Genomic DNA, 23,015 nt, shown 5'->3' with positions numbered 1-23,015 from the left:
GTGTCCTTCAGACACTCAGCAATGTGCATTTTTCTACTGTCAGGTATTCATCTTTTACTCTATTTCTGAGCATTTGATGTTTTGTACTGATCATCTTTGAATTGATTATGTAATTGGCATGATACATTTACCTGACTAATAAATTGTTACATTTGATTTTATTCTGACTTACTCTGAAATTATTGACTCTAATAGATTACGTTAAGTCCATAACCCCACAAATCTACACTCAGGTTAGTAACGGACTAAAGTACAGTTTAGGTGGAGCAGTGGGGCACACCAACTGATATTTTAGAGCTCCGACTAACACATTGGCATTAGTTATGTATACTTAGACTGTGTAGGCTAATAATGGGTTTTTCCTTTTAGAGCAACAGAGTGTTGCTAGACCAATCTAAACAGGGTGGGCCTCAACCTCTGATTATGGTAAGATTATTCTTATTATTCTAACTAAGTGTCTGTGGGTAAACCACTGCGTGATTATGTAAAGTTACCACTAGAGGAAGCTAAATCAGCCTGATTTTATGGTAATGTTCATGGCCTCTGGTTAAAAGTAATCTTACCTTAATTTGGTGTGTTCAGATCTATGGGGACTAAATAAATGTATTCTAGAATGAGCAAAGTGGGTACGGCCTCTAAAATATTAATCATCGCCTCTGTCTAATGACTAAGACTGACAACATTGTGAGTATGAGATCGTATGCCCGGCCGGTGCGAGACTCAAAGCGTTATAGGAATCTGAATAAAGGAGTACAATAAGAGTAAAGAGTTAAATAGAATAATCAAATGTCTAGATAAATTATCATATAAATGGTCAATCATAAATTGGCATTCTACCCTAAATTTGAGGTCATACTAAAATGGAGTCAGATAAAAGTTTAATGAGAATTGAACTACTGTGCCACACTGAAAAGACCGAACGCGCAAGAAACCTTCCCCGTCCGGTGGGAAGCCGCTGTTGGACCGATTGGGTTTGCCTTACAGCAGCATCCTCTATAGCTCTCAAAACTTGTCTGCAAGTTTAGAAATTGTGTCATGAAAATTGCATCGAGCACAATTTTTGTGTGTTTGTGTTACTCTGTACCTGAATAATTCATTATCATTCTTTACTTGATTTACTTGATTTTTGCTAAAATGAATTGTTGACCGTGCACGCAAACTAAATCAATGGGTGCAGTTTATTCTTAGTGAATTCTTCTCTTTACATCTTTGTGTGCATGTGAAACTCCAAAGCGAGTTTAAATCCAAAGATACTTTTCATATCAATTGCCGTAAGGCATTCCACTTCAATAGTGATTCTTGTTTTTGCTTTCCCTTTAATGAGCAACAAAATCAAATAAATAATTATGTGAGAGGACAAGCGGGTGGTACTCATGAATAAAGCTGCACAGATAATGTAGAAAATGTTTATTATTATTATTTCTGAATTTAACTCTGCCTCTTTTCTTACACACACAGGGCCCAACTTTGTTTTGTTTTTTTCCAATTGCAAGAGAATTTCTTGGTCATATATATTTCTTTATGGCAATGAAATTGTATTGTGCATTTTTATTATTATAATATAATGTAATATACGAAATGAGTACAATATATAATATAATATAATATAATATAATATACGAAATGAGTCAATCCTTATGCTTCGACATCTTATCATGCTTGGGTTCTTTTGTTGCAGTTTAATGCACCAGTAAGACTGAACTATGTGCACATTTCTGTGTAACCGGCACATAGGAACAACTTTACAATGCCTGTCTAGAAAAACGATCCCGAAATTACTATGAGGCGAATGTCCGCTCATGATGAATGACCCATCGTGCAATACACACACAAGAACAAAGACACGAGCAATTACTACTGGTGTCAGCAGCTACATAAATGTGTGTAATTTAAATATTCACACATGCTCTCACCTGTGATCTGCATACAAAACACATATGCCTTTTTTTGCCTCTATGCATCACTTTATTTTCAAACAGCGGACTCATAATTAATGTCTGCCATTGCTATTGAGCTGAGAGACACTGAGCGAGAAGCTGAGAACATGTGAGGTGTAGAATATCTAATGTCCTACATGCCGAGAACGAGTGAGCGAGAGAAGTGTGTGTGTGAGAGAGAGAAAGGGAAAGATTACTATTCATTCACTAATATGTATGAAAGCCTGAAAATAAAAACAAAAGATGCAAAAATGAACAACAAAAGGGATAGTTCACCCAAAAATGAAAATCTTTTTTTCTTCTGTTGAACACAAAAGAAGACATTTTGAAGGGTTTTGCTATTCAAGCAGCTGACGGTAGCCATTGACTTACATAATAGGGAAAAAAAAAAAAAAACCCACTATGGAAGTCAATGGCTACCATCAACTGTCTGGTTACCAACATTCTTTAAAATATCTTCTAATTTTTCCTAGAGTATCTATTTAAACCAAGTGCCAATAGCCCGCCTTGTTGGCAGAGGCTATTTAAAGTCTGGTTAAGCCAGACAAAATTACAAAAGAAACCCATATGGTAACAGGAGCAGTGGCATGGAGAGCAAGGTGGGTGGCGTTAGCTTTTGACGCAATCGAATCCACCATTTTCTGAACTCATTCTTCTCCCTTTTCCTATCACATATCAGCTTGGAGAGCCATTAAATTTAAAAGAAAAATGAAGAAAATATCCAAAAGGCGTAAATAAAGTGCCTGATGTGTATTTAATTGGTCTATAATTGAAACTAGATGTGGTGTCCTCACATTGATCGGACAAGCGGGCACAGCTCACAGCTCATATCGCCATGCTCAAAACATGGCTTCCTTCCTGGACTTTTGAGGACACCTTTTTTTAATCAGCAGGTTCAATATAGAGGTAGGTGTAGAGGGGGGCTTTAGGAATAGGACAAATAATGTCTCCATAAGGCAGCAACCATTTATGATTTCAAAGGGATAGTTCACCCAAAAATGAAAATTCTGTCATCATTTACACACCCTCATCTCATGTCATCCAATTCAAAAAGTTAATAAAGAAATCGTACAGTGTCGAAACAGTGTTCATATATATAATCATATAGTGAATATGTTCTTATTATTACATAATGTTTATAATATACTACACTACACTGAGTTGTATTGTAGTATATTATAAAAAAAGTATCTACCACTATTTGCACTAAGTATAAACAGCATCTAACAACTACTATATTTACACCTAGTGCAATGAAAATACTGCCATTTTCACTTAGTCTAAATGGCTTCTCCCTTCTTTGTCCCCCTCCCACAAAAAAAATTGAATTATGAAGTAAAGCAAAAATGTAATGAACAAGTACAGTACATGACTTTTCAATTGAATGAAATTGTAAACAATTAAAGTAAATGCATTAAAGCTTAAAATTAAGCACTCAAATTTATGCTGTAACAGGGGTCCGGAAAAATGTTGAAGAACCCTGCAATTGCTTACTTGTCTTATTCTCAATATAGTTAACGTCTCACCACATGTCCAGGGTCAAACATGTGCTGTTCAAATCGAAGAGGTCACAGAGGACACGCGTCACTCAATACTGATCAAAGATCAGCAGGAATGTGCTAATGAGCCTTTAACACCATGCTGACCTTGAGTGGTTGAAGCCACATCCTTTCCACAAACAAACATAAATACACACCTCTGCTTTTTCTGCATATCCGATCAAAAATAGGTGTACACAATACGTGCATGCAGATACAAAAGCACATCATGTACTGAACGTATTGAGGAGACAAATCCATGTTCCCTATAAGCTAACTTTTACCTCTATTTCCTAGCTCTTGTATTTCATCTGGGTTTCACCCTCAGCCTGCTGTTCACAGAAGCATTAATTATTGGCTTACCGCTTTTATCTGCCACCCCACACTCATGAGTCAGAAAACACATTCAGGAGATAATAGGATAATAATGAAAAAAAATCTCCAGTAATAAATACAACATGAAAGAGACAATGAGGCCAGCAGAGACAGAGAGAGAGAGAGCAGCAGCAATAGCAAAGAACTGTTATGAGATCAAGAAAAACACTGTGAATACTTTTGGACAAGAAAAGAACAATTACAGATAGTTTTTGATTTAAAGGAAAATATTTTAATAATATTTGAATAATAGTTCAACATGTAGACTACAGTGGGATCCAAAAGTCTGAAGTCACATTAAAAAGACTGTAGTAACGTTAACAAAAAAACAAATCAGTAATACATGACATTAAAATATTTCAGATTCTGCACTATTTCTCTGTCACTAATCAAATAAGTACATTTGCGGCAGCGATCATGTGAACTCCTATGTACAGATGGTTAGATGATCTTGATTCCACTGAAGCTCACTTTTTGGCACTAACTATTATTATGCTGTGCTATAATATAACTTACAAATAAAAAGAAAAGCTAGAAGAATGCAAAATAGAAGCATTTTCATTAATTGTCTCAGAGTTTTGGACCATTTTCCAGTTCCCATCCCAAAGAGTGTAAACACTGTGACACTTTCAAACATCTCCAACATGTCAGCTTCTGGATCTACCAATAGTGTGAGTTTGGCAGGAGTTTCTAGATTTAATATACACACAGACAATCACAAACATCCACAAAAAGTTTACAAAAATGTAGTTCATTTGAAGCCATAAAGCTTAACAGCTGTCCATCAAAAATGATTGACAATGCTTTTTATTGAGGCCTTCAAGTGCTAATCAAAGAGAGGTGTTAGCACAAAATTTTCCCTCTTGCCTCAAAAAGGAAGGTTAGAGATGTGTATGCTTTACACAACTGGATGGGTTAAATGTAGAGGACAAATTCCGAGTACGGGTTACCATACTTGGCCTTCACATGTCACTTTCACTTTCATTCAGTGCAATCAAGAGGATATGAGAAAGATAACGGTAAAGGGTTAGATAAGATGAGACCTTCCCTTGATGGATGAGCCATGAATAATAATAATAAAAAAAGTTCTCTCACACAGCGTGATTCATTTTTGAAAGCTACCTCTGATGTAATTTTCATCAGTCTCTTTCAGGAGCCATTCAGTAGCCAACAACCTGTGTGTATATGTGTGTGTGTGTGTGTGTGTGTGTGTGTGTGTGTGTGTGTGTGTGTGTGCATTAAAAGCTTATATCTTGAACAGAGCTGTCCAACTCAAAGGTAAGAAATGATTCATAAGTCGTACCAAATAATAATAATAATATGTATTTCTGCAAAATGCACTAAAAAAATCTTTTAAAAGTAGAGTTGTCTGTAGTCATTATAATCATCTTAAAACATTATAATGACACTATAAAGTACACTACCGTTAAAACGTTTTTTTGAAATAAAGTTTCATATGCTTACTAAGGCTGCATTTGATCATAAATACATTAAAATTGTAAAATATTATTACAATTTAAAATAACTATTATCCATTTTAATATATTTTAAAATGTAATTCATTCCTGTAATGGCAAGGCTGAATTTTTAGCAGTCAATACTCCATTCTGTGTTCACAAAATTCTTTGATAAATAGAAAGTTTAAAATAACAGTATTTATTTGAAATAGAAATCTTCTGTAAAATTACAGATGTCTTTACTGTCACTTTTGATCAATTTATTGCATCCTTGATTAATAAAAGTAGCCTATTCATTTAAAAAAACTTTCTGACCACAAACTTTTGAACGGTGGTGTGCATTAAGTCAGGTAAATGGTGTATTTTGGACAGGTATTCATGACACTACTCAAGATAGAGCAGTTAAAGTGAAGAGAAAGTTAAAATGTGCAGAAAACCCAGTGCTTCAGTATCTTTATCAGAGCCCAGCAAGCAACTCTGCAACAAAGCCCATTTGCAGCTCTTATCACGCAGAGCAGGCCCCAGCACGAAGCTCCACCCTAAGGCTCATTATTCCAATCATATCAAATACAAGCAGGCAAGGCTCCTCACAGCTTAGGTTATCCACATTGTTTGATGATGCTTAGTGGGGCTCAGCATGGAGCATTGCTATAGGCCTCAAACTGCACCTCAGGTCAGAGTGAATAGGTCCGAGCGTCGAGCTGCGCTGTGAGGTGCAGCTGATTGAACGCAGAGGCCACAGCCTGTTGACTTCCTCAAGTAGCTGTGCTGGATTTTATCTGCTGTGCTGGGGAATATGATTGAAAGCAAGCTCTGAAAAAAGCTACAGATGAAGTTTTTTTTTTTTTTTTAACAATTGGATACGTGCTTTACACAATAGTTGGTACACATTTTCAAAACTACACCAACGTCTGCAACGCCAAAGACCCCTCTTGTCAAGCTTCTGAAGGTGTCGCAGACAACACTACACTTAACAGTCTCATCCAAGACGGTGACAAACAGACAGGAGGTTAAAAAGCTGGTTGTCTGGTGCAAAGCAGTGGAGATGATTGTGGACTTTAGGAGATACACCCCAGCACAAATGTAGGAAACCACTCATTATACATAAATCACATAACAGTTCAAGTTTTTACTTGCATATACGATTTAGTTTTAATCCAAATGACGCATGTGTGCCGAGTGAGAATGCAATAGAAGTGTGCTCTCTCTCTCTCTCTTTGACATTGGTTAACATTAGTAATATGTGCCTCGTTTTACCTTCTTTGCTATTGCCACATGCGACCGAGCTACAAACTTTCCAGTGATGTATGTGAAAGAGGGATACGATCGACAAGCTTGCACGTCCGTGCCGCTACGCGCTCAACCCACTCTGCATTTGGCTTATCACCTTGCACACAGCAGCTATATAGGTGTAAATATTTAATTTGTTTAACATTCTATGAATTCAATACATTTTCTTCATAGACATCCTTATCTGATATATCCATTGTGCTCTCTGTTTGCTCTGTTGTCTGAGTTTCTTTGTCACAAGCACTGTACTGTTCACACTGCGTGGTATCGGTTGTTGGTATCTGAGCATTTTAATGATTACAAGTACAATTAAAGCTGCAAGCAGCGATGAAAGGGCCCTCGCACCTGGGCTCACCGCCACCCGTTGGCCTTAGGAAAACAGTGAACAATGGGTTACATGCATGTAAGCGAGTAAATATAAGGGGAATATGACAAAGTCATTTCAAAGTGGCACACTTCCTGCTGCCAACAGGTGGCGCTTTGACTGTAACTGAATATTGCCATGTAGATGTCTTCAGGCCAGGACTATTATTAAAAGTGAAGTCTGGAGCAGATCAGACATTGTATGCCTGAGTTACAACAACTTCCTGTTTCATGGCATTAATTGCATACATTAGCACTTAGCGAAGTGTTGCATGATTTAACGTGTTTCTAGTATGTTTGGCACTTCGTGGCATATTGAAATGTGTTTCTGGGAGTGAATTACAGTGTAAAGCAAACCATTTCCTGTTGCCACCAGGTGGCGCTATGACTAACTGAATATTGGCATATAGATGTCTTTAGGCCAGGACTCTCAACACACATGTGAAGTTTCATATCTCACTTCCTGTTGGTTTTCAGATTTTGCACCAAGAGACTTTTTTGTAGGGACTGGGCTGTTACATATGTATACTGAATTTCATACCTGTATGTGAAATGTGGTGCGAGGGGCACTTAGTTGAAATTTTGTAGGTGGCGCTATCGAGCCATTTTGCCACGCCTAATTCTGAGACCCATAACAGATGTAAATTTTCACCACTTCTGAGGTGTGTGCAAAGTTTCATGAGTTTTCGAGCATGTTGAGGCCCTCAAAAATGCGATTCATTTGGGAGAAGAAGAAGAAGAAGCGGAAGAATAATAATAAACTGAGCAATTCCAATAGGGTCCTCGCACCATCGGTGCTCAGGCCCTAACTACACGAGTGCAGTATCGGGCCGATAGCGATACTGGTATCAGTGCATTCCTACTTAGAAGACTTCAGCAGATAGTCTGGACTGCTGGAAGAATCATTGGCACACCCCAAAAACTGTACTCATCCAGAGTGAGTAAAAGTGCTGGCAAAATCACTCTGGACCCCTCACATCCAGGCTAATTTCTCTTTGAACTGTTGCTGTCTGGTCGGAGCTACAGAGCACTGAGCACCAGAACAGCCAGGCACAAGAAAAGCTTCTTCCCCCAGGCCATCTACCTTATGAACAGTTAAATACCCCCACTGGGCAATAAACGTGCAACAACACTATTTATATTTATTTTGCACACCTGGATGGATGGACGGACGTGTAGCCCCTCCAGTTCGCACCTGCCCGCTCCAAGTGGGATGCGAACCCGGGCCTTTCCGCGTGGGAGTCGGACGCTCTAACAAGGAGGCTAAAGGCTGCAACCTCTAGCGTCAGTCGCTAGAGCATCTCTTGAGATCAGGGGAGTGAGGTTTACACAACACTTACCAGCCTACATCTGTTTCGGATGGATGGATAGATCTAGGTTGTAAATGCTTGCAAAACAAAAGTTCCACTTACACAACTCTCATGCCAGCCAAACACAAAAATGCAGATATACCGGCCGATATATACCAATCTTGGCATCATATCAGTCAACTACTAGCAACCACCCAGAACATCAAAAGAGAAGAAAAGAAAAGAAAAGAAAAGAAAAGAAAAGAAAAGAAAAGAAAAGAAAAGAAAAGAAAAGAAAAAGAAGCAGCCTAATGGTCCCTATATCCAAAGGCTGCAGGTGGAGCTGTAAGTAAAGGTCACCCCAGAGACTTACTGAGATTCTGCTCTGTCATCATTGTGTTCTTCACTAGCGCTGTTAACCCGACTGCTCTAGGGGAACCGTTTCTGCAATTAGTGTACTTGGATGACAAATGTCTGCTAAATGGCAAATAACAAAACACACAGAGCCATAGAGACCCTGATCACACCATACTAGAGTCAGTTGTGTAAGCTTAATAAGCAACACCTCAGTTTATTTTAAAAGCATGTTTTCAGAAAAAAGATGGGCAAAAAGATGAATAAAAGCAGCAGAGAGTAAAGCTCCAGCACAGAGCTGTGTCCACCAGGAGCCATTATATTTAATGAAATCCTTCTTTGCAATGCCCCAAGCACATAAAGCTAGCGGCTACTGTTCTACAGACCTCCAACAGATTTTAAAAGAAATACGATTTCACTAGGGATTCCATTTATATCCTGGTCTAAGAATAACTTCATTTGTCAAAACTGTACAGGAGAGATGGCAAAACTGGTCTAGAATCAGCACAGATGGAGGATGACCTCTGAGGTCATTTCTGTGCTTTGATTTATGATGCTAGAGCAAGAGTTTGGGTGAAGGATCAATATAAACTGGAGGATCCTCAATTGAGAATCCAATCAGGCTCAATTCACATTTCAAAGAATGTGTCAACAAATAATAAAGAACCTCAATGAGGCGTTCCCTCTTTAATAATAAATTCACTGTCAGCAAATGATGTTGAGATGAGCTAGGGGGGAAAAAGTGTAAAAAAAATGAAGTTATAAAAGAATGTTTGGGGAAAAGAGTGTTCATTTAATCCAGCCAATCATATCACAAAAATATGCATTTATAAACAGCTGCTTACCTCACTTCTGCAGCAGAAACTATAAAAACAAACTGATAAGAATGAGCAGGGAAAACACAGAAATACAGATGGACAAGAATGAGAAAGAGTCCAAACAAAAGCCAGAGAGGATGAGACTGAAGAGATATGAAAGAGAGAAGTGGTTGGACAGAGGCATAGGGAAATAAAGAAATGGAAGAAAACCATGAACAAGAGTGAATGAAGAGGAAAGGGGAAAGGGAAAGGTTGTGAACTGAATCACAGGAATTGATAAGGGTATTAGTGTCAGAAAGAAAGGTGAAATAGTTTTTCTAGTGCTCGGTCACCAAAACCCTAGCTCACTTCAGACTTTAGCCTTTCTATTTCTCTTAGTTCTCAGCCTCGTTTGCAGTTTATCCTTGTTTCTGTGTCCTCTCCCTCTGTCTCTAACAATGCAACCCAAAATAAAGATCTACTGCGGCAATTTAGAGACTTTGTTGCACGGTCATTACTCAATATGTGGTGGACTACATTGAACACACACATCCACCTGGACACACAACATACTCTATACATCCACAAACATAAGCACAAAAACCTTGGCCATATTTCACTCCAAAATCACAAGAATTAAAATACAGTATGAAGCCTATTAGGACCAACAAGATTGTTTTCATGACAATTAATTCTCAGTACTATAATTTTACAGGGAATAATGATCAATCATTTCAAATATACAATATTTAGACATTTTGGTTTGTTTTTCTGAATTTAATTTATGTTCATTTTAATTAAACAAATACTTGTGTCTGGACAGCTGCTGGAAGCAGGAGACTTAAAGGGATAGTTCACCCAAAAATGAAAATTACCCAATGATTTACTCACCCTCAAGCCATCCTAGGTGTATATGACATTCTTCTTTCAGAAGAGCATAATCAGAGTTATATTAAATAATGTCCAGGCTAATCCAAGCTTTATAATGAGAGTGGATAGTGCCCCAAATTCTAAAGACAGAAAAAATGCACTCATTCATTATAAAAGAAGTCCACACGCCACCGGTGGTTAATAAAGGCCTTCTGAAGCAAAGCGATGCGTTTGTGTCCATATTTAAAACTTTATAAACTGTAATCTCTAACTTCCGCTAGCTGTCGTACGCGCGTTCACGAGAGAGTGGCGTTCCAGTTTGTGACGTAAGACGCATGCGCAGCGTGAGCTCCAGTGAGAATATGCTAGTCTCGCGAGAACCAAGTTGTGTACAGCAAAGGAAATCCATGTGAAGAAGCGAATTATTTGAGCTATACTCTACATTTTATTAGTGTTAAAATGCTGATTTCTTGTGAATATCCGGGTTGCTTCAACAAAGCTAAAGTCAAAGGGAGATGCAGAGCGCTGTGCGTGACTGGCTACCGCTTCAAACCTGGATTGTTTGTTTGTATGTTTTGCTGCACTGATCGGATTACTGCTTTATTTGGATTTCTATATCGCCATCGGATTACTGTGCTTTTCGGATTACTCCATTTCTAACTGTTGTTGCTTTGGACTTGATTGTTGACTGCAATTTTTACTGCCTGCAAGTTTTGCCATCGGGCTGCTGCGAGCTCTCTACCCTGTTGCGTCTTCCATCACTTTCGGCTCATCAGATGGCTAAGTTAATGCTGTCTCTATCAGTTGCGCGGTTTGTTTACTGCTTGCTATCTGGGTGTGTTGTCTCCCTCTTAGCCTGCTGTTTTTGTGATGTGACTTACAGGGTTTGGCTAACGTGGTTTTCGCTAGTGATTGGCATTTACTCCGACAATATAAACATGCCTCGGCCAACAGTTTTTCAGTTTGTTTTGCTGCTGCAGCCTCCTCCATCTCCCGGAGTTCCTGGTCGGTATACTCCGGTTCAAACAAATATGGCAAAAAACTAAATCTTCTCTAGTCTTATATCGAAATCCTCCGACATTTTTCTTAAGAAATCCTAGTTTTGTACTTTTAATTTGTGACCGGTATTTTGTTTTGCTCTCTCCTCTGCACTTCCATGTTTGTCACTGGAGCTCACACTGCGCATGCGTCCTACGTCATAAGCTGGGACGCCACTCTCTCGTGAACGCACGTATGACAGTTAGCGGAAGCTAGAGATTACAGTTTATAAAATTTGAAATATGGATATTTTTCTTACACAAACGCATTTCTTCGCTTCAGAAGGCCTTTATTAACAAAACATTGGTGGTGTGTGGACTTCTTTTATAATGGATGAGTGCATTTTTTTCTGTCTTTAGAATTTGGGGCACCATCCACTCCCATTATAAAGCATGGATTAGCCTGGACATTATTTAATATAACTCTGATTATATTTGTCTGAAAGAAGAATGTCATATACACCTAGGATGGCTTGAGGGTGAGTAAATCATGGGGTAATTTTCATTTTTGGGTGAACTATCCCTTTAAGTCTCCTGCTTCCAGCAGCTGGATCCTAAGAAAAATACCCCAGTATTCTCTTACGTTCTCAGTTTCAGAAAAGATCTCAATGTCTCAAACTGTGCTGAGATTCGCCAAGGCATCAAAGTCTGTGATCAGAAGCCAGATATTTGAGTACAAACTCAAACTAGAGCTGTCGGTATATTGGTATTGATGATAAGCATATTTACAAAATGAAATATCGATATCCTGTTTTCAAACACTATGAATTCAAATCTTCTAAGACCAAATGATCTGGTCTACACTATCCATTCATTTTATAGCTCATTTTATGGAAGATAAAAACAGGAACTCTAATAACAAATAAACACATAACTAGAAAATAGATGGATAGTATGTACTGTAAAGTAAATAAAGGAGTAGAAAAGGAGAATATAACAAAATCTTTCTCCTAACAAACAACTGAGACCATGTTTCCATTTTTTCCATTATAAGCATGTGAAAAGGAAATTACAGTGTTTGTATCAAATCAAAACCACAGATACACATGTGGTGACATTAAACAAACAGAAACCACACCGAGTGGATGACATTAATGTATAAAATGGAAAATATTACTAATCTTTCACACACACACATTTTGAGAGGAAAAATATACACATACAAATATGACTGCATTGCGAACCATGTATATTTTCCCACATAAAAGAAGCAGTATAATATCCATATGACAGACTAATTATTATAATATATTTCAATAAATCCTTTGCAAATCTAAGATGGCAGCACACGCAATGAGAGCCAATTCAGAGCAGCACTGTCAACTACACTTGACAACTCTGATATCTATAATGCATGAGTCTCCATTTCTGTGGTGAGGAACTTGTGCTGGAAAACACAAAGATGTGTTTGTGTGTGTGTATGTGTGTAGAGGAAGAATGAAAGGAGCGCTATCAATCATTTGACTCATCAGTGCGTTAATGTCTGCGTGCTTGTCAGCATGTGTGTATGTGTGTGTGTGTGTGTGTGTATGTGATGAGATCAGGCTCATCTCTATGTCATTATGGAGCAGCTCATAGGTTATCAGGGGAGGTAAGAGCTATTTATAACGCCTCTCTCCTCTTCCTTCCTCTCTCTCATACACATGCTGTTCCTAACACGTTCTCTCTCATTCTCTCTTCCTATCATCCTTCTCTCCCCTTGACCAACTTATGAAGGTGGGGCGGCAGACAAACATTTAGACACTATACACTGACAGACTGCAAACACACTCACACACACATATCAATGCAAATTTGCATGTTCTCACACGCTGTTATTATTCTGGCCAACATATTAACTGTGGATACAGTACTTCAAATAACCAATCACAGCTTTCGACTCATCACTTATTTTCAGACTGTTTTTGGGCACCAATTTATGATTCACTTCTTGTAGGAATCACATTCACATCCACTGATCTATTACAAGCAAAATCTTTTCTAGGACCCAATTACAGTAACTAGTATTACTCTCTCTTCGCTAACTACCATTACATTAGTACTGCATATACTGTATATAAAGTAGTACTAGTGCTACTAGATTTGTTGATTTGACTCGACAGAGAAAAAAAAAAAAACAGGTCATACTAGCTTGAAGCACAAAGTATACTTCACATTTTACGCGTACGTGAGGGTCAGTGCACAGTGTGCGTGATTCAAATTTCGTCATCAGAAGAGTACACACATACTGTACGCGCACCGCCAGATTTTTGTACCTGCGCGTATACACAGGTCACATATGCGTATTTAATTTTTTTTTGCAGTCATCACTTTATCTGCAAACGTGCCCTGGGGGTGTCAATTCACAAGGTAGTTGATGAAAAACTTCATAAACAGAACAGACCGGAATGCATGCAGGCTACAGCGACAATGGAGGCCTACATAGACAAGAGATTGTGCAAAGAGGTTTGAATGTACCATCATTTGTACAACTCTAGAATGAAAGAATACAAAGATGTTTACATGGGTTGTAACTCGTGGCGAGAGATTGCTCAAAACTGCACATGCTTCCCATTGTCCACAACAATATTTGAAGGTTCCCAGCCCTATTTTGTTTTTCAAAACTTTTTTTAATATACTAATCTTATTATCTGTTAAAAAAGGAGCTACATGAAATATAATAAGAAATATCTGTTTTTGTTGTTGTTGTTGTTGTTTTTGAGCTTATTTTATTATTATTATTATTATTATTATTATTTAATTATTAATTTACTTTTTATATCTTAAGGCCCTTTGAAAATTTGCTGAGGTCCCCTACTTGGCCCCGGCCCCTTAGTTGAAATCCACTGACCAGTTTGAATGCAGGTCAACCAGCTGGCAGTCCAACTGTTCAATAAATGAGAAGTTTGTACTAGCAAGAAACCATGTAAATTTAGCTATCAGAAGCTGGTTTAAGCTAGATTGTCTAGCAGGCTATGAGTGCTACCGCAGTGTGTGAATGCAATTACTGTAACTTTTGTATATTTGCACACAAGTGCTCTTCAGTGTTTGACTGTTTAAGTAATTGCAGTGTACATGATGTTTGTGCTTTCTAAGTAGTTTCTTTGATAAGAAAGCATCTGGATAGAATATAATGGTAAATGTAATATCCTCCAGACATACAGAATCAGAGAAATGAATGGATTATGTACATGCAAACAAAAATCTGTGATGTATTTTGATTTGCTATTCATTTAATTCTCAGCATGTGCCAAGTTAACATTTTGGAAAATAGCTCAAACAAGCTATAAATCTTACAATAAAAGCCTCCACATTTCTGTGAGTTTATTTCCTGTGCATCATGTAAAGGCAATTGTATAGTTTTTCACTCACTCAGTGATCTCTTCGGTAACCGTATGTTCCACCTGTAGGCGGGAGTTGACCTCGATGAAGTAGTGCTTTCCATGTTTGTCCACCAGGAACTCCACTGTGCCTGCATTCTCATAGCCCACCTATGAAAAATGTTGCAGGGTTGTTGTGTTAGCATGAAAATACATTTAACATGTAAGCACATGTTGTTTATTGACCACTTTAAACCTCTTTAAACCAGTTTTGGACCTCTCTTGTGTGCTCTACTAAACATTAGATGGATTCTAAAGCATCTAGTTCAGGGATGGGCAACTTATGTCTTGCAGAGTTTAGTTCCATCCCTAATCAAACAAACCTGCCTGTAATTTGCAAGACTTAAGGTGATGATACATGGGGCAACTTTTTGAGCAATGTTGACGAACGATGTTGCTTGGGCACTTTTCCATTGAGAATGGGCAACAAATTTTGATCTAAAGTATCCAGATAGAAATTTTTTGCCCATTCCCAATGGGAAAGTGCCCAAGCAACATCGCTCGGCAACATTGCTCAAAAAGTTGCCCCATGTATCATCACCTTAAGGTTAGATTTTTAGGTGTTTGATTAGGGATAGAATTAAACCCTCAGGGCAGTTGCTTTCCAGGACTGTTGTTGTCCATCCCTGCTCTACTGTACTTCAAGCTGCACGGTTCTTTGGAAGGCATCCAGTAAAATTGGTTGCCAAGTTAAGACACAGCACAAAGACCCAGCACATCAGCTCCACAGTATGCAATAATCAAAAGATGCTTTCTGTTAGACACTAGAAATAGCGGTAACATTGTCAGAGATTTTGGTATGGAAATTTTGAGAAGATGAGTAAGTTTGAACTTTATTTACATGTGCTGGAATCCCCAGGGGCTTCTGCTTGAGCTCCCAGAGGAATGACAGTTTGAACCCAACATGATGAGCAGAGATTTAGTTTAAAAAGCCCAAACTTTCCCTCTTTAAATCTCTCAAGCTTGTAGGAAAAAAACCCTCAGGCGATTGGTTAATTCTGCTGAACAGTGTGGTGCCAGTGGAAGGAAGCAAAGAAGCTTCTGGTAAAAGCCATGAAATCAGCAGGACCGCTGCTCTTGATACCAGCCCAAAACACAACCCATGGAGCAGGAGATGTGTATGAGATATAGAGATAGATATACTAGGTGAGATGAAAACACTTTCACATTAAACATAGAAGACAAAAACAGAAGAAGGAGATCCAAGACACAAATCCTACTTCTTCTAAAGTTTGCAACTCTCTTCTCTTTTCGTGGTGTCTTCTCTCTCACAATGTCTTTCATAAACACTCATTCAGGCTACTCGGATACACTGAAGGGATTGAAGATAATCCAGTGCCAAAATTCACTGTAATCTGATCCAATTTCTCCCTACAATTTAGCGTTGCCTACTAATCCCACATTGCAACAAGCTTGCCAAAAGCAGACGCTCACCCACACAAACAACACAAACACAAGTATACACACACAAATATAATTTCAAACATAGCTTTTTAAACTTACTCTGACAAATTACAATATTTACTACATTTACATAGACATATCCACACTTTTAGACGCTTTACACAAACAGACTTTCAAACTACTGTGATGCTGATTTGACAAAATTAATTTACTCAGCTCCTACCCTTTTTCCATTCATCCCTCCTTCCCTCATCCCTAAACACCCCATGTCAATCGTGCCAGGAGGATTTGATGCTTTTTAATCTTAACCGACTAACATGACCATGAGAACAGGGTTCAAAGTGATGTCAGCTAAACCACTACCGATAGGAGGAGAGAGAGAAAAAATTGAATGAACCAGTGACAAACATGTGGATGAATGAGAAAATGGATAAATCAATGAATGAAAAAAAAATGAACAAATGAATTCTGGAATGTGAAGTAAAAGTCTTTCCTCATGAAGAGAATGAAAAAAAAAATGCATTTTTGTTTTTGAGAGTGTTGAATATGTAATATAGAGCGTTCCTTCATACATGCACATAATACATGCCGATGTTAATGCTTATAGATTAAATTGCACCCACAGTGATTTATCAAGCCTGAATGTCACTTCAGAAACTGTAATTGCATGTACAAATTGATACCACCAGAAGGCAAGAATTGATCTGATTCACGCGGATACACATGTGCCTACTGTCATTGTGGCAAAATGGAAACTTATGAGAATATGTAAAACAACTCAATGCTGCTGGTCTTCTGACATGCACTAATGTGACATGAATTGATTTATTCAGAATTATGTTTTAAAATAAAACAAAATCATAAATGAACTTCCAAGGATTTCATGTAGCATGATAGATATTTTCATTTGAATAAATATACTCTGACATGTACAGTATATAAAATGTGTAACATGAATATTTATACAATAAATCAAATTTCGTATATTATAGATTATAGGTTGTTAAAATAACCAATTTAAAAACTATAAGACTTAAAGGGGTCATGACATGAGAAATCAAATTTGCCTTGATCTTTTGACAAAAGAGGTCATTGCACCATTAAAACATCCTGCAAGATTCATATCTTAAAACATCCTCCTCATTCTAAACAAATGATTTATTTAATTAGGCTCCAAAAATGGCTCATTTGGATACTGTGGGATTTGTGAAATCATACGGACAAATACATTTCCATATACCTGCCTCTAGAGCTAAACATTGTCAAATAGTTTTAAGTCATCGCACCATAGGCCCAACCCACTAGCATCAGTTACTTAACGGCTGACACTTACCCACATCAGCCATCAACATTAGCCAATCATAACAGTGTTCGTTTACTGACATTAAATGGAAAAAATTAAAAACTGAGACATTCTAATAGAAATCCATGCAATTGGGATTCCCTTTTGAATGGGGAAAATGGACACAGTGTCTCGTTCCTCTTTTCAGGGAACCATGGTTACATTTTTTTCCCACCCAGATTTCGTTCATTTTGTCCATGCTGACAAACAGAAAGATGCTTGGTTTGAAAGTGACATCTGTTTGACCTGTATACATCACTACTCTATATTGACAAAAGACAATGGACCTTTTTATATATTAAATATTTAATATTTTTTAAATATTTTATATTCCTGTGATGGCAAAGCTATATTTTCAGCAGCCATTACTCCAGTCTTCAGTGTCACATGATCCTTCAGAAATCCTTCTAAATATGCTGATTTGGTGCTCAAGAAACATTTCTTATTATCAATGTTGAAAACAGTCGTTGATTAATCACTGATTAATATTTTTGTGGTAACCGTGATACAGTTCTTTCAGGATTCTTTGATGAATAGAAAGTTCAAAAGGACAGTATTTATTTGAAATAGGAATCTGTAACATTACAAATGTATTTACTGTCATTTTGATCAAATTAATGCGTCCTTGCTAAATAAAAGTATCAATTTTAGTTTCATACTGTCTATATACAATTCTTGTGTCATGACATAATTTTCCTGTGGCTCCATAGTGATTAGTCACATGACATTTATGGTTCATGCAACTGGCCCGAAAGAATAAAGATAATGAATGGAAATGCTTGCTGACAGCTTTCTACAGATACTACAGACCTCCTTGACCTCCCTGTCTCTTTCTAATCCTTTCAACTAAAGCCACTTTCTTTTACCCTGCAGTTAGATGTTTCTGCACAACACTTGTTTTCAGCTGAATTGAAATCAACTTTATTCTGCTACGTCTCTTTATGATGCAGAGTCAAATAGGCAGGTTATAACAAGAGTACCATAAGGAGGGGCTGGAAGAAAGGACAGATGGTGAAGAGAAGAGTGGGGGGGGGGGGCTGGAGAGAGAGACGTAATCAGTGTCTTTTTGATCAGACGTGTTTGTGGTGACATGCGTGATTATAATCAGCTCTCAAGCGGCTGCTATGGTGACCGTTCACCTACAGATATGACCCAGAATACACAGATGTGAAAGACAGTGAACAGGTCAAAATATGAAGGATAGATGTGAATACATGAGGAGTATAAAAGGAGAAGTATCACTATGGTTATTAGCACACATCATTGTTCTATCATTACCGGCAGTATGTCAGAGCTCCAGATGTGCTCAGACTTCCCTCACTGCTTTAGTGACATCTAGAGAATGCTGTATGTTATGAACTAATGAAACTATTTAACTGAGTGTATGAAAGTATAATAAACAAGACAAGTTCAAATAAAACTTGTTATTATGAGGATCCGCTTTGCTGTTTATAGATTTTTCAGACAATAAAGCAGATGGCAGATTGTCTGTTCAGAATACATTAGAGAAGCACTCGCACAAACATGGCCTTTCATGCACTACATCAAGCATTCTGTTTGCTCATTGAGCAAAAGCACAATATTGGGAAAACCACTGGGGTCATCCCCTCCTTCAATTAATCTGACAATAGACCAAAGAGAGAGGGAAGAAAAGAAATATGGTTGGAACTAAGACACTGATAATGATTCAGAGTCTTAAAAAACAAAGCTATATAAAAAACAAGCTCACTACAAGAGTGAACTTACAAGTGAGGGAGTGAGTGAGAGTCATTGAATGAATCAGTAAGTCAGTTAATGAGTCAGTGGACAAGTTAATGAGTCTGTGAGGGATTAAGTCAGTGAATGAGTGAATCAGTGAGTCAGTGGATGAGTGAATGAGTGTGTGTGAGTGAGCAAATGAATCAGTGAGTAAATAAGTGAGCAAGTGAGTCTGTGTGCAAGTGAATTAGTCTGAGTGAATAAGTGAGTGAGCGAGTTAATCAGTGAGTGAATTAGTGAGCGCATGAGTCAGCATGAGAGTTAATTAGTCTGAGAGTGAATAAGTGAGTGAGCAAATGAGTCAGTGAGTGAATTAGTGAGTATGCAAATGAGTCAGTGAGTGAATTAGTGAGTGAGTGAATCAGCCTATGACTGAATTAGTCTGTGAGTGAATAAGTGAGTGCGTGAGCAAATGAGTCAGTGAGTGAATTAGTGAGCGAGTAAGTCAGCCTATGACTGAATTAGTCTAAGTGAATAAGTGAGTGAGTGAGCAATTGAGTCAGTGAGTGAACTAGTGAGTGAGTCAGCATGCGAGTGAATGAATCTGTGAGTGAGCAGGCAACTTAGTGAGTGAATCACTTATTAAGTGAATCAGTGAGCGAATGAGTCCGTGTGCAAGTGAGTCTGTGGGTGAGTGAGCGAATTAGTCTGTTAATGAGTCATTAAATGATAGTCAGTAAGCGAGACATGATATTGTCACTGAGTGAGTGATTGGGTGCGCAAATGAGTCAACGAGTGAGTAAATCAGTGAGAGAGTGAGACAGTGGACAAGTGAATGAGTGTATGTGTGTGAGTGAGCGAGTGAATAGCAAGTCAGTGAGCGAGTAGTGCATACCGATTTGCAAATTTATGCACTATTTTATGCTATCTTTTAGTATAAATAGTGTGGTTTAGTGTGAGAGTGAATGAGTCTGAGAGTAAGTGTGCAGTGAGTGAGTGATTGAATGAGTCTGCGTAAGTGAAGGAGAGGGAGTGAAGGGGTAAATCCTTGCTGTACTTCACAACTCTTTAGGAATTTTGAGTGAAGTTGACTTTGAGTGAAGTCAGTTGTCATGGCAACACAGGCAATTAAATAAAACAAAAAAAGGGAACTAAAAATTGCTCATTAATTCACGTTATCTCATTTTTATTGATCTGGCTCGTCGTTTTTACTCCATTCCTTATTTTTAACCTTTCATCCACCCCATCACATTGATAGAGGAAGAAAACTCTCTCTCTCTCGCCTTCTTTATCTCTAAACTGTACTGACAGGAAAAAATCTAAAGCTAAACACAATACTTTTCTCTACATCTTTATCCTCCACATCTTCATGTTTACAACTTGCAATAACATCGAAACTTATGATCCAATCAAGCCAATTTGATCATCACCCAATCAAAACACAGCACGTTTACTCCCATCAAGCAGCTTCTATATTCAGCTAACAGATTTAATCTGTTTTGCCAATGCACAATTTAAATTTAAAATCTAGAATGGAGCTGGTGCAAAGCAACTCTTCATTAGAAATTCTGGGGGTCTTTTTAAAATAAATCCTTGCAATCACGAGGTTGAACATTTAATTTCATTGTCTTGAAATGCCTTTTTTTTGCTGACATCAGAGCCAGTTTCTCTCATAACCTTCTTGACACATATCTTGATCTTTACGAACAAGTCTTTTTAAAGTGCATATGCAGACAACATTCAGATATAGGCCACATTTTAATGCCAAGTGTAAACATGGCCTTTCTCTGTATGAAAGATTTTGTGTTCCAATGTCCATCCTTTGTTTCCCCCTCCCACTTAATTTGTTTTGTAAAAAACACTTGAGTCTGAAGTTTTACTGAATCCATCAAACTGGCCCACAGACAAAACAATAAACTCCATGGCAAATGTCCCATAATACTCAGTAAGACCCCAAAGCTTCAGTGAATATAATCCAAGGCATCCAAGCTAAACTGAAAAACAAACAAACAAAATGCATAACACCATCCCTTCCACACACACTCCAGACAAAACCAATGAAATCCCTCAAAAATCCCCCTGCTGGCAGTCTGATGGAATTAAGATTGTTCTCAGTCAGAATATAAAATAAGAGGCAGCAGATAAGTGCAGTCCTGAAGCTTGTTAACACCAGCAGGACATTCTGCAGAAGACAGAAGACTGGAGAAATATTTTGCCGGTCTCTCTTCAATCTCTCTGTGAAATGCATTAAATATGAGCTCCTGCATGAACAGCTCAATTAAGTCATTTTTCTGACTTGTACAACAATTGTGCATACAGCTCACATCAGGTAATATGGATAAGAGCTTAAGAGCTTAGAGAACAGAAGTGTATTTGTCGCTAAAGTGTGTTTGTGTGTACACACTTTCAGGCATGAAAATGTATAGCCTAGATACTCACAGAAGAAGAGAGTATAAATGCAGTGAGCTGTGAATAAGCCAGTTTATTTGTGGGTTAGTGTATATTTAGAAGTATATGTGTTTCTAGTTTGGATGGTAATCGTAAGGAATTCTGGTAAAGTCAGCATGAAATTAACCTATTTTCTAAATGCATGTTAACTGAATTTTATACCACTACAATAAATTACACACTGTCAAACAACCAGTCAATAACTACACAAGTCTCACGAGCCTTAAGTGCAGCAAGACACATTATTGGTTTTGAAACAAACATGAAAAACGTAATAACTTGCGATTCTGTAAGTGAATTACATCAATTTAGTAACTTCTCTGAATGATTCATTTGGGATTTTGATTCTCTAAACCCAACAACAACTTATAATAGTCATTCGGTTAGAAATTAGACTACACTGGTCACAACGCATGTGTTTGATTCACTCTTATGAGCTATTACGACTCTTATGATTATGACCGATTATGTTCATAATCAAAGTACACTTGTCATACTATATGTTTTGATTCACTAAAAAGAGTCTCAAGTGATTCGTAAATCACACTACACTGCTCACTCAGTACTGAAAAGCAGTGCAGTAATCACCATAGATGTATGTACGTATGTATACGTAGATGCCACATTCGACGGCTCCAGACACGTCAGCATGGGATTTATATTCCCGAAGAAATGGGATAACCTTTCACAGGTGAGAATGTGTTGGTTTGTGTTTTTATATGTATTAACTCAATATTACAGGATTTTACTATGGTACTTTTTTAATGTTTTTACTTTTACTATGGTAACTTTTTAATGGCGTGTTACCTGATGCCTTTGTCTTATTGTATTGTGTTAGTTTAGCAAAATCGTCAAGAGGTGCATACATTTTTGGTCAAGATCTTGTTAGAAGAACTGTTGCCAAACATTTAACATGCTAGAAACATAATAATCACTGCATAATGATCCAATCATAGACTCTTCAGCATTTGCCTATTTAAATCCAAAAAGCAACTTTTTTTTGGCCAGGCAGTGTATATCTCTTGTAAGCACTGTCAGAGTATTTCAGTGCTCATTTGAATTCGGTGGTCATTTAAAACCATTCAGGTTAAAAACGGGAGCAAAAAAGCAGTTATTTCCTGATCCTAATTTCTAGGAAACTTTACATAAGAAGCACTCTAGTTATCTATGATGAGCAGGCCTATGTAGCATACATGAGTGTGTAATTAGTCTGTCCTAGATTCATGTGGGTTTATATTTACAGTATGTATGGTTAAGTGAATAAGACACACAAATCGTTTAACAGAATGGAAATTGATTAACTTGGAATGGAGATGAAAATTTCTCCCTCAACAGCCTGTCCTACATGTTTGTTTCAGTGCAGGTCAACTGCTCGCTCTGAGCCTTTAGGACAGGGTCCCTACAAAAGACCTGCTTTATAACACCAGCGGCCCGTCTGTTTTAGAGAGATCTGGCAG

At 37.8% G+C, this 23,015-nt stretch overlaps 1 protein-coding gene across 1 annotated transcript in view; it reads right to left on the bottom strand.

Moving 5' to 3' along the window:
- Positions 1-23,015, bottom strand: part of pcxb (pyruvate carboxylase b) — a 203,665-nt gene that overhangs the window by 153,719 nt on the left and 26,931 nt on the right. The window contains exon 8 of the mRNA XM_051900588.1: positions 14,659-14,777. Coding sequence (XP_051756548.1) covers positions 14,659-14,777 — 119 coding nt within the window. The remainder of the gene's footprint in view (positions 1-14,658; positions 14,778-23,015) is intronic.

The sequence above is a fragment of the Ctenopharyngodon idella genome, chromosome 7, assembly GCF_019924925.1.
Source record: "Ctenopharyngodon idella isolate HZGC_01 chromosome 7, HZGC01, whole genome shotgun sequence".
Taxonomy (NCBI): domain Eukaryota; kingdom Metazoa; phylum Chordata; class Actinopteri; order Cypriniformes; family Xenocyprididae; genus Ctenopharyngodon; species Ctenopharyngodon idella.
Note: the sequence above shows the minus strand (reverse complement) of the source record. Positions and strands in the feature narration are given on the sequence as shown.